Source organism: Coturnix japonica, chromosome Z (assembly GCF_054131305.1).
Source record: "Coturnix japonica strain WE chromosome Z, WE-NBRP24, whole genome shotgun sequence".
Taxonomy (NCBI): domain Eukaryota; kingdom Metazoa; phylum Chordata; class Aves; order Galliformes; family Phasianidae; genus Coturnix; species Coturnix japonica.
The window spans coordinates 29630615-29647310 of NC_140702.1; the positions used below are offsets into that span (position 1 = coordinate 29630615).

Sequence of the window (16696 nt, forward strand, 5' to 3'; positions counted from 1 at the left end):
GCTCTGACCTTTTCAGTCCAGCTCCTGCTTAGTGCCAGCTAGCTCAAGCCCAGAAAAAGAGTATCTGGCAGCATCATTTCTGCTCCAGATCACTGTATACAGCCCAGCTAGAAAGGTGTTTGGCATTGCACTTTCATGTCTTTTGCTCTGCAAATTACCACAGCTTTTGCAGTCACACACTGCAAGCTGAGCAATGCCACCAGCTACCAGCAGTACCAATGACAGACCACATAGGCCATCAGGAGCAGAGAAAACAGGTCTCACTTTAGAGTCTACAGCACAGGCATTAAAAGAAAGCAGAGTGAAACCTTGTAAAACTTATCACTCATAGTGAGCAAGAGCTTACTCAACAGAGTGGCCGGCCACTTTGCACATACCTCCACAGCAGCCTGTCCCAGGGTGACAGGCCTTCATCTCAGAGTGAAGGCTCACAAGCACTACCCAGAGCTTGTGCAAAGGCTAAAAGACAGCTCTATTTTCAATTTTGTGCAGCTGGGAACTCTTAAGGTATGTGCTAGGTGGCTGTGAGATAGTGCAGGAGCAGTGCCAAGGCTTGGTCAGGATCGCAGCATATGCCATGACTGGCAGTCTCTCTCTCTCATTTCCCTGAGAGCATGCAAGAGATAAAGGCACTACAAGTGGTTTGTAGCAGGATGTTCTCATACAGCTCTTACTTCAGAAAGGAGCATAAAATGTTGAAAGTGGTGTCCTGGACACTGCAGAGAGAGATGGGTTTGGCAGCTCCAGGAATTTCACTTACATAAGCATAACAGGAAAATAGGCAGGTTCACATACAGACCACCATGTGTGTATCTGTTTCCACTCCCAGATTTTACAGGTGGCACAGAATACTTTATTCACTATGGCAAAAACAAGGAGCAAGGGGAGAACTGGATGGCAGCCTGAGGAGGAGAACAGCAGTCCCACGTGTGGCCTGTTGATTTGCTGCTCCACTGAGATTTCAGGCAATGTCAAATAAGCCACAGCACATGCCCTCTGCCGCAACATATCTCCACTAGGATTGATTTTAATCTCTGCTGGGGAGCCCCACATCCAATTATTTCTGGATGTTCAGCCATGATGAGCATCTTCCCAGGGGAACAAGACCAAACTGTGAACAGATTCAGGGTTCCAGCCCAGCAAAACGTTCATTTTGAACACACATACACACAGGCAAAGAAAAAAAAAAGTTTTTCTTCAGCCACCTCAGTTCTTACAACTGGAAGCACAACAGGAACTATGAGGTGGTGGTGGAAAGGTGGGTTGAAAGGAAAAGGAAGTGCTCAAGCTAAAACTGGACCTATGGACACATAGACCTATGGAATTCACACCCTGCCATGCAAAAGGGAAAGCTGCCGTACCTCACCATGACTATACAAGCACCCACTCTGAGCTGCAATGGGGCGCACCTAAGAACAGATCATGGTTCCACAAAATGAAAGGACATTAGCATCAGGCATTGCAGAAAACCAGGGAAAGTGCAGCACACATGAAGTGCTTTCCTCAGCAGCTCAGAAAGGACTTGAGAAAGAACAAAATGCTGGAGGAATGAGAGATTAAAGTGAAGTGTTAAGGAGTGACAGCTGAACCCCAAGCATGCCAGCCCCACGTCCCAGCATCCTTCCTGAAACAGGAAGCTGTTTGTCCACTGGCAGACTCAGAAACTCCAATTACCTCCTGCTATCTGCCTCAGCAGAACACAGGCTCTGACTGACAGGTATTTTCTTTACCTTTCCAATAAGTTTCTTTCTCCTGCTTTCAGAGAAAGCAGCTCATTTTAACAACCTTCAGTAGCTCGCTTTTCCAGCAGTGTTTCTAGGACTACCAAGGAAAGTAGTCTTCAGGTATACAAATGCTAATACAAAATCCCTTCGGGTAAGGCAACAATAATTCTTCTGGAAGAGAAGTGCCAAACAGGATCTGTTATCTTTCTTCTGACAAACGACCTCAAAGTGGGGTAAATGACATCCTGACTGTCAAGAATAAAATAACAGTAAACGTCTAGGAAATAACACAAAGAAAAACATGAGAAACAAAGAATGCCTCTAGTGACAGTACTCTGAGCATCCAGAAAAGGAGCAATAGCGTGATGGGAATTTTAAAAATGGAAGTTTTAAGAGAAACAGGTTGTGGAGATCCAGGAAACAGAGGATCTGAAGGGAAGGCCAGCTGCAGTCTGAGGAGTGAGGAACTGTATGCAAACTTCTGACACAAGGAAGCCTGACACAGGTCTGCCCACACGACTGAGCAAGTTGCATTACTACTGCTTCCTTCTACCTTCTGATCCTTGTTTATGCTAACTAAAGTTTTTCAGAACAAACTGCATCACTTGCTGTGCAGGCAGCTGCCTTCTGCTGCTTCAGAGTCCTCCAGAACACCAAACTCTCACGCTCACCCCAACAGCTAAATCTTCCAAAAAGCAGCCCAGAACTGCACTGTTTCTCAATCCAAAAAATGCTCTTAACTGTTTCCTGCTACAAAAGCCAGAGCATGTGGCATTTAGTGTTTTAACCAAGCAGGCAGCCCTGCAGCCCTCCCTATATGGCTTTCTCCATCCTCATCTACTCCGGTCTTGTGTCTTGTCATATTCATTTACACCTAACTGAGGCAAAGATTGTGCCTTTACTCGCCATTCAAAGTGACTCCATGCAGCAACAATAATACATAAAGAAATGTAAGGCACATTTTTAAGTTCTTTTAAGTTTTTTCCCATTTAAATTACTGACACCAAAACTCAGCTAAGACCGTAAGCAGAACTCACCCACGGATAAACACTGCGTTGGCTACTATTACAGCTATTAAAGGAACACAGTTTAGTCTCCATTTGACAGTAGTGAAAAATTAAAAAATTAAAGAAAAAAATAATTTTTAACTAAAAACCCAAGCATTTGCAGCAAATAGTACTTACTCTATTGAAGTAAATTCATAGCTGACTCCGAAAGTAATGACTCTACTTATTTCCACTGAAACTGTAACAAAGAGCATACTACTGCTACTCGTTAGAGCAAATTCTCAGCTGCAAAACACTGATTTTCAGTACAGTCATCACCACTAGCTGTGCATTTTAACTAGGGATGAACAAGAGCCTGCATGCCATGCTCATAAACATCTGCACTAGCAGAGGTGACCCTCTGCAGCCACTGCAACTGCTGAAAAGCACCACCACCACCTCACCTTCATTCACTGTCTGGTCTCCAGAAATGTTCAGGGAGTGCTAGGGAATGTCAGTGAGTGCTCTTTTTTCCATATGGAGGAAATTCAGTGCCACACTTCTTGCTTCATCTGCACTTCGACATCAGACACCATTCTGTCTGACTGCTCTACTGCTGCCATCTGTCACATGGCCACAACGTGTAATGGCATACTGGTGGGAAAGTTCAACCTCTATTGCCATACCACTAACATCCACCTCTGAAGGCGTGGGCTGACACCATAAATCAGGAGGCATTACTTTCAGAGCAGCTCTCAGAGAGATGAACAGCCATTTAAATTGGCTGTGCTCCTAAGAGGAGCAACACATCATGAAGTAACCAGCTCCCAACCACCGGCATGCTGCTGTGGATTCTGGCCTGAAATTTACCAGTTTTCACTAGTACATCTCCGACATTAAGCAAAAAGAAAGTACTACAAGACTCCAACATTCTCAATTGTTTTAATCTCTCTATTTTACTATGAAGAATGATGAGACTTGTTACTGACTGCAGCTTTAACTGTAATATGGAGCACTTCACCTTCAGTTTTGCCACTAACTCTCCTAAGTCCTACAGGACTAAATCATAGAATCACAGAATGGTGTGGGTTGGAAAGGATCTTAAGGCCCACCCAGTTCCAACTCAGTGCCATGGGCAGGGCAGCTATGTAGGCAGATGGAATCATCCCACTGGCAGTGTCCTAAACCCTAGGTTACAGGAGATGCCTCAGCTTAGTGGCAGTGGGGCCTAGTACCATCAGCCGGAGGCAGCAAGGCCTGGAGGCCTTGGTTCAGGTGCATGGAGAAAGAAAGAGCAGGCCATGGGGCATTCCAGGCCTGGATGTTGGTACCAAGCATTCTCGCTGCTCCCATCTTATAGCAAGGCTGTGTTACCTCCCTCATGTAGCACCGCCGGTCTTCCTTTCAAGGGCTCCTGGCTCCCTTTGTGGTCATGGTGGAGGGGTTCACCTTGCCTCAGCCAGAACATAAAGTGATCCAAGGGATGGAACACCTACTCTGCAAGGACAGGATGAGAGAGCTGTGGCTGCTCAGCCCAGAAAAGAGAAGGCTCTTGGAAGACCCAGTAGCAGCCTTTCAGTATCTAAAGGGGGGCTATAAGAAGGAAGGGGACAGACTCTTTAGCAGGGTCTGTTGTGACAGGACAAGGGGAAATAGTTTCAAACTTAAAGAGGGGAGATATAGAGAGGTGGTGGATGCCCCATCCCTGGAGACACTCGAGGTCAGGCTGGACAAGGCTCTTTGCACCCGATCCAACTGTAGGCGTCCTTGCTCACTGCAGAGGAATTGGACCAGTCAGCCTTTGAGACCCTTCCCACTCAATGGATTCTACAGCAACTGGTGCAATACACACCACCCTCACCTCTGGTGACAGGCCGCTTCCACATCCAAGGCCTACAGAGAGCAGGGATGTTCTGTCAGACCTAATAACACACAGTAAGCTCAGGACAACTTTTCTTATTTTGTGTGCTTTTACCTCAGAAACTTCACCAATAACTGCTTTTTCCCTGCTTCTAAAAAGACGTGACACTCTACCCACCAACTTCACATCGTCCTAAGCATCACCTGCAGCAGGCAGCCCTCGGCTGCACTTCTCTCCCCCCTGGGCTGGGCAGCCCACGCTGCTCACAGCACTCAGGCTGACGGAGTGAGAGCACAAAAACATCCCACAAACCTGTAACCGCATTTCTGCTGAAAGGGCGCTGTCACTCTGCTCTGAACCTGCCCCACCACGCTCCGGATAGAGCAGGAAGCCAACCGGCCCGTCCATGCGAGGAGCAGGCTCCTCCCGGACCTTCCTTCTGCCGTGGGCGCGGGGGCGGCTCCTCGCACGGAGCGGATTCAGGTGCAGCCGCCCGCAGCCCCCATCGCACCCTCTGCCAAATCCCAGCGGTGCTTGGCCTCGCGGGCGCAGCACCCTGGGGCGCAGCTGTCCCTCGCTGCCCGTCCCCAGGTGATCCGCCACCAGCCCCGGGCTGCCCCTGGGGGAAGGAGACCCCCGTCCCCCGCCGCTTACCTTTCCTTGGAGCGGGCAGGCGCCGGCGGGGCCGCGGCTTTGCCGCGCTCTGGCCAGCAGGAGGAGGCTGTGCAGCAGGCAGACCCAGCCGGGGTGCACCATCCCTGCTTGGTCCCGCAGTCGGAACAATTTGGGGACGGCGTTCCTTTTTTTTTTTTTACTTTCTTTCTTTTTTTTTTCCCCCCCCCTTCTTTCTCCTCCTGTTTCCTCTCCCCTCCTACTCCCCTTTTTTTCCCCCTTCCTTTTCTCTTTATAAATACCCGACTCTTCTGTTTTTCTCCTCGCGTTTTTTTTTGTTGTTTTGTTTTTTGTTTTTAAACTTCTTTTACCCAGGCGGCTCAGTCGCAAAGCCCTCGCGGGAGCAGCCCCATCCCCTGGCCAAACCCTCTAGTTGCTCCCCCTTCCTCTTAAAGGGTCCCGGGCCGGGCGGGGGGTCGCGGGGGGAGGAAGGGGAGGGCGCGGGGCCCGCCGCACCGGGGGCGGGCGATGCGGTGGCGGTGGGGTGGGGGTGTTGGAGATCGCTCAGTCCCGCTCCCCGCCGTCCACATCGCTGCGTTACCCGGCTCCAGCCTTGGCCCGGCCCCGGGGACTGGGACGGTTGCGCCCCCGCCCTCCTCGCCCCGCCCGGAGGATCCGCCGTGCCCCCGGCCCTGCCCTGCCTGCCTTCTGCCTCCTGCCTGCCGCCCTTTAAGAAGTGAGAAATGGAAGTTGCGATCCTTCCGAAGCCTGTTTATTGCCTTTCCGACTTCGGACCGGCTGTAGCTCGCGGGAGCCGTTGACTTGTTTCTGCATGGCTGTGTCATCGTCCAGTTTGTCCAACGAAACTGTGGACAGTGCGTTTTGCACAAGGGTATGGTCTGTTAAAGACAAAAAAACGTGTAGAAGGGCATCTCACCATCTCTACTTGTGGAATTCACCAGTATTTTCTGTGGAGACTGATATCTAATCCTCCAGAAAGTACATAATAAAGCTGATAATCAAAGCTGACACCTGCCAGGATTGTTATTATTTGTTTAGTTTTTGTTACAAGTGAATTATACTAGTGAACTTTCTTTTCAATTTATTTATGGTAGCATCTTTCTAATCATTTTAGTATAATTACTAAGTAACATAGCTTTAGCATGCTCAGGGCTTCTCCCTCCACTGCCACTGAGATGCTGCGTGGAACTTTCCCTCCTGCATCACTCACAGTTGTTTTAATTAAATACCACAGGCCAGGCAGTGGGCAGATTGCTGGCTAACTGTATTGGGCTGTGTGCAGACTCAAGCAGTCTCTGTACCTTCAGCTTTAATTTTAATTTTAAGCACATCTTTTTCAATCCCAGAGATCCAAATCTCTGATCTAGAGTTCATTATAAATGACAAACTTCCCACCAACTCCTAGAGAGCAAAGATTCCTCTCTGCCTTCATTTGGACAGACTGGTCTCACAGTACAAAGCAGTGTCCCCCAGGAGAAGGCAACAAGAGCCAAAATCTTTCATTGTTTTTGCCTTTTATGTTCATTACTGTGTTTTGAACTCGGAAGAGGAGAACGATACCAATTATATATTAAATACATCTTCTTTCCTTAGGTCATGCTGACCATTTAGGACAAAAAAAAAAAAGCATTATCTGGCAAAGAATATGGCATTTATGCAATATATGGTAGCTGTAATCTCAACTGTTTTATTATTCAGTTTTTACAGGGAGGGAGACTGCTACCTGCCATCTGTCAGCCTGCCAGAAATTCCTATGTCTATCAGAGCAAGAGCTAAGGATGTGACATCTTTCTCCATCGTCTTCTCAGAATATCCAGGCATCAAAGTGAGTTGCCCTCCAGTAAAGCAGTTTTCCAAACAAGTATCACCCTTAGCAGACAGGTGTAAAACACATTGACAATATATTTCTGCCCTACAATGCAGTAAGTGCACCCATGTTTGGTTGTAAGCCCTGCTGACTTTGAAGCCAAATAGCATTCATTCTTAAGAGTGCTCAGATTGAACTGTAGAAAATAAGTCTTCCATGGCACAGGAGATGTGCTGCCAGGCTGATTAGGTACCTTCTGTGTGACTATTTTCAGTTTCTTTCAGTTCTAAGGTGGAAAGTAAGTAGAAACACTTTCTAAAATACACAGCTCATGTGCATACAGACAATGCAGATTAAAATGGTACTTAGCTGTATTTCTGAATTGGTGGGAAGTGCTTTAGTTGTGGTGAACTGCTGATGGAAAATAGCAGAAGAAGGACAGAGAGAATGTTTCAAGGTAATTTATAGTTTCAGTGGTATGTTTCAGTAGAAAGCCACATCCCAGACCTTCTAGCAGAGATCTAAGAGATAAAATTAGTATTTTTATTTAATAATGTTCTGTTCATAGCTTTTCTAGGTTTACCCCATCCCTTGCAAAATGATTTCAGTGTGTGCTTAATGTTAAGGACAAGCTTCTGTACTTTGCACAGAAGAGGTAAACCAAAGCATTCCCCTGAATCAGGGCCTTATGACCTCGGGGCCAAGTAGTGAATTGGGCTGTACTCAAAATTAGCACATTTTTGTCTGTTTCATAACACCATTGATGTTTCACTGGAATCAGTTTCCCAGGCCATAGGAGCAGCTGTATGCAGATAGCTGAGACATAAGAGGTGAGAGGCTCCTAGAGTATGTCCTGCTGACAAGTCTGTAGAGGACGGCCCAGAGCTCTTGCATCCTCGTGCATGTGCAGCACAGCATGGATACAAAACGGGCACTTCTGAAGGGCCTCTAGAGCTTATATGTGTGCTTTTGGTATCTAATATTAACTAGCAATATGAAAGAAAGCCACTTAGTGCAGCCAAACACATCCAGTCTTGAGCAAAAGAAGCTACAAAAGAGATCTGCACAGATTTTGGGGCACAGTATATTCAAACCCTTCTAACAGGCTGGTCAGCTATGATTCACAGCCTGACTAGCAGGGTTAGAGTGAGTTTGGATTCAGCATACATTTTAATCACCATGAAAGATAAAGTTAGGATTTCTCACAATTTAAACTATGAACAGATATCATAAAGCAGATAATAGAGGAGGCAAAGGATCTTTCTTTGTTGAATTGAGGAAAAAGTAGCCTACTTTATCTGCATTTGAAAATTCGTTTACAAGTATTGATGTCCACATCAGAAATTCAGAAACACAGATCCCCATTTACGCCCAGAGAAAAAAATGGGCTAGTGAACATTGTAGTATGTTACTGTATGAAAGTGTTATGTCAGGTGGAAGGGAAATATGAAGAATACATTACAAAGTTAAGTGGTTACACATAGTGATCAGGCATAATCAGCCAGAAGCCAAAAATAAAGAGTAGAGAGCAGAGTTCTTTTCTCTAAACACATCTTAATAAAAGAAAGGTCAATTTGAATGGAGAGAGCAAGCTGAACAAAAATAAATTTCGTGGGCACTGACAGGAGGTGAAGAGAAAGTACATGCTGAACAGCAATAGGCCTCAGCCCTTCAGAGATACAGCAGAGGGTCAGTTAAGGCCAGGCTAGAAAGAGTTAAAGGACAGTTTGCAAACCCCTTTCCCTAATTTGAAAGTATTTTTATAAGCATGCAATCACAAAATTATCTATTTAGAAAATGAGAATAAGGAAGAGTTTAAAAGATGACTATATGGTGTTAACAGAATAGAATGAATGTACTGAATTATTCAGATATTAAGTCATAACATTGGGAGGAAAAACCAAAAATATATTAAAAAAAAGCATAATGTAGTGAAATCTAGTAAATAGAGAAGCCATATTTAATGCAAATAGAAAATACTGGGTTTAAGGAGCACTTCAAAGGGGTGACAGAATCACACTGTCATCATAAGGCAGTCAGGGAAGCTGAAGCAGAGCACACCTCCGTGGTAAAGCTCAAGTGGTATGAGTGAACTTGACTGATTTCCCATCACCAGAAGGAATGTCCCATTTTTTTGTTGAATTACCCAATCAACTGATGGTTTGGTGCTTGCACCATGGCTGTATTATGAAATTGCACCCAGAAGAGAGAGAGGTTCTAGAACTGGCTTTGTTTGGCTGGAAAGGGAAATGCTGTCCCCGAAGGGTGATTTTGCTCTCTCCTTGGGAAACACAGCTCTGTGCATGGCCATCAGCCCTTCTAGCTGAAAAACAACTGATTTGGCAATGGAAAGGATGGGTGCTGTGCTCTGTCAGATCTTTCCCCTTTCTCAAGCCCTTTCCTGGGTCAGAAGGGAGATGCAGGAGCAGTCAGCCCTGGAAACTCCAGGTGGATCTCAATGGTGTGTACATAGCCATCCATCCAGAAAGCACAAGGAAGTCTGATCCTCCCAGGGGAGATCCATAGTGTGCAAAATGTTCTATTTACGTAGATAGATGTCCTATGTCTTCCAGGAAATATGAGGAGAAGCTGCCTGCAGAATAACTGAAGAAAATCTAAAATGAGTAGAAACGTGTTGAATTCAGCTTGTCTGCTAAATTAGCATGATTTTTTTTTTTTCCCCAGGATGTCTTGGGGAAAAAAGCTATCTTACTTTTTTATTACTGTAATTAAAGATTTCTGCAAAGAAGGAAGAAATTATCTGAGTGAAAACACTTATTTTGTCCTCATTTTCTAATTGGCTCTGAAAAATGTTAGCATAGCTGTCAGAAAGGAAGACATAGTGTAGGCAAGGCTCTAATTAGATATAAAATGTAATCGTAGCATTGTGCAGTGTGCCCTTTTTTTTTTTTTATAAACAGATAAATATGTAGTGAATATCTCCCCACGCTTAATAAGCCAAAAACAGACTCAGAGAACGTGATGGAAGTGAAGCTTTTAGCACAAGAGAAACCACATGAATCATGGAATCTGTAAGAATGGAAAAGTTCTCTAAGATCACGAAGTCCCACCATCAGCCTATCCCCACCATGCCCACTAACCACATCTCTCAGTGAGACATCCACATATTCACACATCCCATCCAGGGACGGTGGCTCCATCAACTCCCTGGACAGCCTTTGCCACTGCCTTGTTCTATTTCCAAGAAATTCTTCCTGCTATCCAACCTGAACCTCCCCTGGTGCAACTTGAGGCCATTCCCTCTTAGCCCGCTACTGTTAACTGGGAGAAGAGGCCAACCTCCACCTCACCATGACCACCCTTCAGGGACTTGTAGAGAACAATAAGGTCACCCCTGAGCCTTCTCTTCTCCAGACTGAACAATCCCAGCTCCCTCAGCTGTTCCTCATATAGCCTGTGCTCCAGACCCCTAACAGCTTTGTTGCCCTTCTCTGAACATGCACCAGGACCTCAAAGTCTTCCTTGTAGTGAGGGGCACTGAACACAGTACTTGAGGTGCAGCTTCAGCAGTGCTGAGTACAGAGGAAGGATTGCCTCCCTTATCCTTCTGGTACGCTATAACTGGTACAAGCCAGAATGCCATTGGCCTCCTTGGCTACCTGGGAGCATTGTTCACATGGTTTATATTCAACCAGCTATCAACTACCACCTCTATGTACTTTTCTACCACACTGCTTCCCAGCCAGTCTACCCCAAGCCTGTTGCATTGCATGGGGTTATTGTGATTAAAGTGCAAAATATGGCACTTGATCACATTGAAACTCATGCAGTCAACCTCAGCCCAGCAATCCCACCTATCCAGATCCTTCTGTAGAGCCTTCCTACGTCAGGCAGGTAAACACTTCCTCCCATCTTGGTGTTGTCTTCAAACTTCCTGAGGGTGCACTCAATTCCCTAGTTCAGATCATCAATGAAGATATTAAACTGGGCTGGCCGCAATACTGACCACTGGAGATCATCACTCGTGGCCAGTTGCCAGCTGGAGTTAACAGGAATTTGTTACCAGCTTCACTGGGGCTGGGATTTTTCTTGCAGTGGTGGTGGTGAGGTCAGCCAATTTGTACCGTCAGTGAATTCCTCTGTATGAGCAAATTCAGTCAGGCCTGACTTCTGAGAAACTACCAGTGATCCTCTTGGGTTATTTGCTATATAGTCAAGCACAATAAATCGCGATACCTGCTTCAGGGCAGAGAAAGCTCAGATCCTGCAAGGAATTACATAGTTTTCTTCACATACTGCAAAATGTCCCAGGAAGATAAAAGAAACAGTATAGTGAAAATGTTTCATGTGGTTTGGGGTTAGCCTTGCTCTTCCTTGGGAGATCATATAGCTGGATATGAGCCTGTCAGTGATTTTCCTCTATGCAATTGTGAAGATATTTATTTATGACAGCCCATCAATGCAGCAGAGCTGAAATTAAATTTTAAATCCAGCTTTATTTTCTTTGGTAAATTTTTAAAAGTCAGAACTTGAGTTAGTTTCAGCCATCTGGGAACTTCAGTTTCTCATCAGTAAATAAAAAAAAAGAAAAAAAAGAAAAAAAAAAAAGCAACCAACCAAATACAAAAACAATGAACAGATTAATACACTTTCTACTTTCTCTAAGAAACAGAACAACTCTGTCTTGACATACATACAGGGCATGTAATTTTTAATTCTGAATTTATGTGCTGAAGTATCATTGCAGAGTGAGGGTGGTAATAATTGCCCTTCAGTCATAGCACCTGTTTGTAGTTTTTTTTTCTTGAGGATCTAAAAGAGTACCCGACCCTTGTCAGGAAGGGTGACAAGTTCTTCAGGGTCTGCTGTGCAACATGCTTAGCTAGTATGGATCTGAATTTGCACTCTCTCCACTGGCAGCTCTGTCCATAACTTTATTGATCTCTTAATCCTATGTTGAAGGTGTGCTCAAATGGAGTTCCAGTTATCTCTCCAATGACTACCATGGTGACACAAGTTTTTAAATCACCTTGGTGTCTTTCAAGCTAATGAGTTGTCAGGAACAAGAAAGTAGCAGCAGCACGTAGGCTTTCACACTTCCTAGTGAGATTATGGGTAGAAAAGCTGCCTTTTGACACAGGAAAGCAGGATGGCCTGTGGATCTCATCTAGCCTCTCCCTACAGCCAGGCAGAAACACTTGTCAAATATATGAATAATACAAACAGTTGTCAAATAGATGAATAATACAAGAAGGTCCAAAAGAGGTCTTCCCTGAATTTCAGACCTCCTTGTCTCTGCATTGAGAAATTGAGATAGCTGCCAAACACAGCCTCATTCTCCCAGTGTCACTGAATATTTGCTTTTATCGGTGACAGGAGCCCACCCACAGGCTTATTTCATGTGTTTTCATGAAACTGCATACAAAGAGTCAGAGATACCTTCCTGACTCAGACTGCACTGGATTGCATCCTAAACACATATGTCTATGGAAGCCAAATCAGCAGAAGATACAAAGGTAGCTTTTAAAGAGCATTTGGTACTTACTCCAGTCTTCTCTCTCTTATGCCTATAGTCACCTGCAGCAAAAAGAGACTTGGGATGATGTAGCTCTGCAGCCTGATGTGCTGGGTGGCAGCCCTGTCTATGGCAGGGAGTTGGGTCCCTTCCAACCCAAACTCTTCTGTGATTCTAAGATTCTATGAAATGTGCTCTTGTAGAATTGCAGTTCTTCATGAGGAAAAGGGATTCATACTAAAATGACCATCTTGCACTTTAGGACTAGGGCACAAAAGCTTTCCTATCTCTCACAAAACCTGTGGTTCAAGAACATGGCTCATAAACTCACCCCCAAACTGATGTGCATTCTGCAGTCTTGCTGCCCCAGCTCTGTTTCCAGTCTTTTCATTGCCACTACTTTTTGCATCATGAGATACCTGCTTTCCTGAACTGAGCCTTCAGAGGAGAAGCTTTCTGCCTGTTTGCACTTATCATGCCCCTAAGACACTTTGCTAATAAGGACTTCTTTCCCCAAGCATCTTGCCAGAATACAACTCAGGCATGTCAGGACTTACTGCAAAATCACTTCTGGTCTTATGCTGGTTGTGTGAAGCCCACTAAATTGGCTGCTCAAAGGCATGGCTTAGCTGCAAACTGTCTAAGTGATAGTGGATATGGGAGCATCAGTTTTATACTGAAAAGGCTTCCTTTACTATGTAATTTCATCCTTCAGCTTTTCATAGATTAGTCAACATCTCCAATTAAGAAAATCGCTTCTTAAAAAGCACCGTACATTTAGGCGGCTTGACAGTAGGGCCATGGAGGGTGAGTATGGTGCCTCAGGGTGAGATATGGGAAGATGCCACTGCTCTGTTTTTGATGCTGATTTCTAGGTCTTTCCAGATAGAAGGAGGGTGACTTAGTCCCTGGCATCTCCCATGATGGATTTATATCTGAAGTGGTTATGTCAGAAACATACATGCTGATTTGAGAGGTAGCAGTTCCCAGCCTGTGCTAAAAAAAAAAAAGAAAAAAAGAAAAGCATCCTAGCGTCCTGCAAGGAAGTTCCCTATTAAAAAACAGCCTGCAAGGAAACTCATCACACAGCTAGCATGTCTGTAACCATAGCTGTGAAAGGGCAACACTTCCTCACCATCTGCTCTTCCTGCATTGGCACAGTAAGCTCCCGGCTATGTCTGAAAATGGCCCACAGGCTGTAACCCTAAACGTAGGGAGGAGATTGCACTTCCACATGCATGTGGCCCTGGGTGCCCATAAATTAAACATCTCCTCTCAATGGAGCTGAGAGGGCTGACTATCTGTGTTTCCTGCAGAGCTCAGGCCCGTGTTGATTCAACATACTTGCTCAGAATTTTTCTTCCCCAGCTTTTGTGTGAGATGGCAGCAGTGCAGGTATGAAAGGTACCGGAGTACCTTTCCTAAACAATGCTGTTAATCCTTGGCAAAATCCCAGAGAGGGAAATAGGATGGTTTACGCTCTGCTTACTGAGATTCTCTCCATAGCTCCAGGGGACACAGTTATATTTTGTGACTTCTTGCCCTATGTACAGGTCAAGTTCTCGTGGCTTTAGTGCACCCTCCTTACAGCTCAGTCCCTACCCATAGGCCAGCTCTGTGCTGGACTCCACAGTATTAATGAGTCTGCCCTCTCTGCCCCTCTGTATGGAACTTTGCAAGGTAGGGATGAAAACTTAACATGGGCTGGCACCTTGTTTGCTAATCATAAGACACCCAGAGCATGCTTTATTCTCCAGAAGGGTTGAAATTCATTCGTCCTCACACACTGTGACATATATAGGTGTCAGGTTGCATATCTGTGTCCACACGGCAGTGCACTGAAGCACCCATTCTGCTTCTAATCCTGCATCTGCTATGTGTGCTCTTTTTTGATGTTCAGGGTCATGGAGCCAAGCTGAGTAAGGATGAGGTGACTGCAAGGGTTTACTGTTACTGACCTAGTATTGGGTTTAACCCTGAAAGCAGCTAAGCACCACACAGCTCTAGGCTTACTTCCATGGGATGGGGGAAATAATTGGGGAAAAAAAAAAAAAAGGAAATAAAACTCATGGGTTGAGATTAAGACTATTTATTAATACATAAAAGGAAGAAAGAGAAATAATAGTAATGAAAACTATATACCAATAAATAAATAAATAAATACAAATCAAGTGGTGCACAAGGATTTGTTCATCATCTGTCTACCAATGCCCAGCCAGTCTCCAAGACACAGCTGTCAGCTCAGCCAAATCCCCACTCCTTTTCAAGCTCTTTTTTCATGATGTCATATGGTATGGATTATCCCTTTGGCCAGTTTGGGTCAGCTGGCCTGGTTATGTCCTCTCCCAGCTCCTGCCCTCAATCCCTTCACTGGCAGGGCAGTACAAGAAGCTCAGAAACTGAAATATCCCTTGCTCTGTGCAGCACTGCTCAGCAACAACTAAAACATCTGTGTGCTATGAACACTGTTTTTCTCCTAAAACCAAAAGTTAGCATCATACCTGACACTATGAAGAAAATTGATTCTGTCCAGCTAAAACCAGGACACACTGCAATCAAGAAATGCTGGTATATTTATGGCAACTGCCACTGTCTCAAATGCTATTAGAGAAAGCAGAAAAGAAATTTTGGACTCAGACTTGCTTGTGTTAGGTGCCATGGAGACAACGTGCCCTCAGAACTGGGGGGAGAGAGGATGGTAGTGTTTCCCTGGAGATTTAGGACCGGATCCAAGATTTGTGTCTTTATATACAATAAATAGCTGCTTCTACAGTAAACTCACTGAGATATTATCAAAAGACGGAATGTTCCATTTACAACCAATAGTAAGGAATATACAGAAAATTTCTGCTCTAGTTTCACATTGTGCTTCAGTAAACAAGTCATGTTACCCAGATAACCAGCTCAAAAGTCTTTGCACCTGAACGTTTGCTTTTTAAATCTAGCTGCATCACCGGATGAGATGGAAGAGATCATCTCTCCTGCAAATAGTGCACCTGTAATCAACACTGTTGAATTACAGCCTGATCCATTTCTGTACTGAAATCTTTCCCCTAGGCAGGCCAGCTTAGCTTACATTGTCCTTTTAAAGTCATTACGCAAAGTCACAAATGCAACTTATTTTTAAAAGGCTGTTTTTGATTTACTTATTATTTACTAAATCAGGAGTAAATCCAGAAATCAGTTTAGTGTGACCTGAACACCCTTTGGTTCTTTCATACAAAAATTCCCACATCTTATTCAATATTCTGGTTGTATTACTCCTCTTCTGTCAGCTGAATTAGTTCCTACTGTTAAAGGCCCATCACTACACTGCCCTGCAAGAAGAAAGGCTTATGGTATTGGAAATCTAATGGCAACTATGCTTTCTCAGCTGTTCATGGCACGCTGCTCACTGAAGTAGTGGAAAGCATGTGTCCAGTTTTACTGAGTTTTTCACGAGGGATTTGATGCAAACTGCTGCCTTCAAAGCTCTACAGATGCTCTACCTACCACCTCCCTCTCTTTTATGACTTCTCCAAAACAAGGGTTGTGCCTTTCTGGATGCCTTGAATGCTCCTTCATTCAGCTGAGATATTGTGCAGAGCTCCTTTCACCCTGCATGGTCGCTTTCTCTGAACTGGAGTTTACTGCTGAACCTTTTACCATGCTTCATCGACTTCAGAACTTGCACTCTCATCAAAGTAAGACCACTAATTTTTACCCCACAGACTGCCTGAAACTTTCACCTGTACAAGAAAAATCTCACCCCTGACCTAAGCCACACTTCAAGCCAACCTAGCCATGAAGTGGAAGGAACAGGTCCCTTGCAGCTCACACAGCTTTCACTAAAGCTGGTACACCCATTTCCTTCAGTAAAGACAAGGACTGAGAAAAAAACCTTCTGGTTTCAGGCAGAAATCTTAAGCTGAGAGGAATCATCTTCTGGCATTGTCTTTTTGTCTGCACTGTGTACAAAGTAACCCAGCGGCTCACGCTTGCGCAAGATTAATTTTTGTCTGTTAAAAGTTGGGCCAGAGACTCTCTGCTTCATATATCTGAGTCTTCCATTGTCTTCCCATCATTTTGCAGTGCTCTCTAAAATGACAACAAATTTCACACATCTATAAATGGCTGCACCTCCACCATAGCTGCAGCTCTACAACATGACTGACACAGATGAGAACAACAGAGGTCAGTCCCACAGGAACCAGAGGGGACACAGAACAT

The 16696-nt window shown here is 44.8% G+C and overlaps 1 protein-coding gene across 10 annotated transcripts in view; it reads right to left on the bottom strand.

Moving 5' to 3' along the window:
* The window catches only part of TRABD2A (TraB domain containing 2A), an 80525-nt gene extending 74494 nt beyond the window's left edge, over positions 1-6031 (bottom strand). For 3 of the 10 annotated variants that reach the window (XR_014939720.1, XM_085529856.1, XM_085529853.1), the window contains exon 1: positions 5226-6031. Coding sequence is in view for 8 of the 10 variants with exons in the window: in XM_085529856.1 (XP_085385982.1) it covers positions 5226-5327 (102 nt within the window). In the remaining 2 variants the exon portion in view is untranslated. The remainder of the gene's footprint in view (positions 1-5225) is intronic. The other 7 variants (XR_014939721.1, XM_085529854.1, XM_015849591.3 and 4 more) reach the window with 3 other exon arrangements.
* Positions 6032-16696: the final 10665 nt, after the last annotated feature.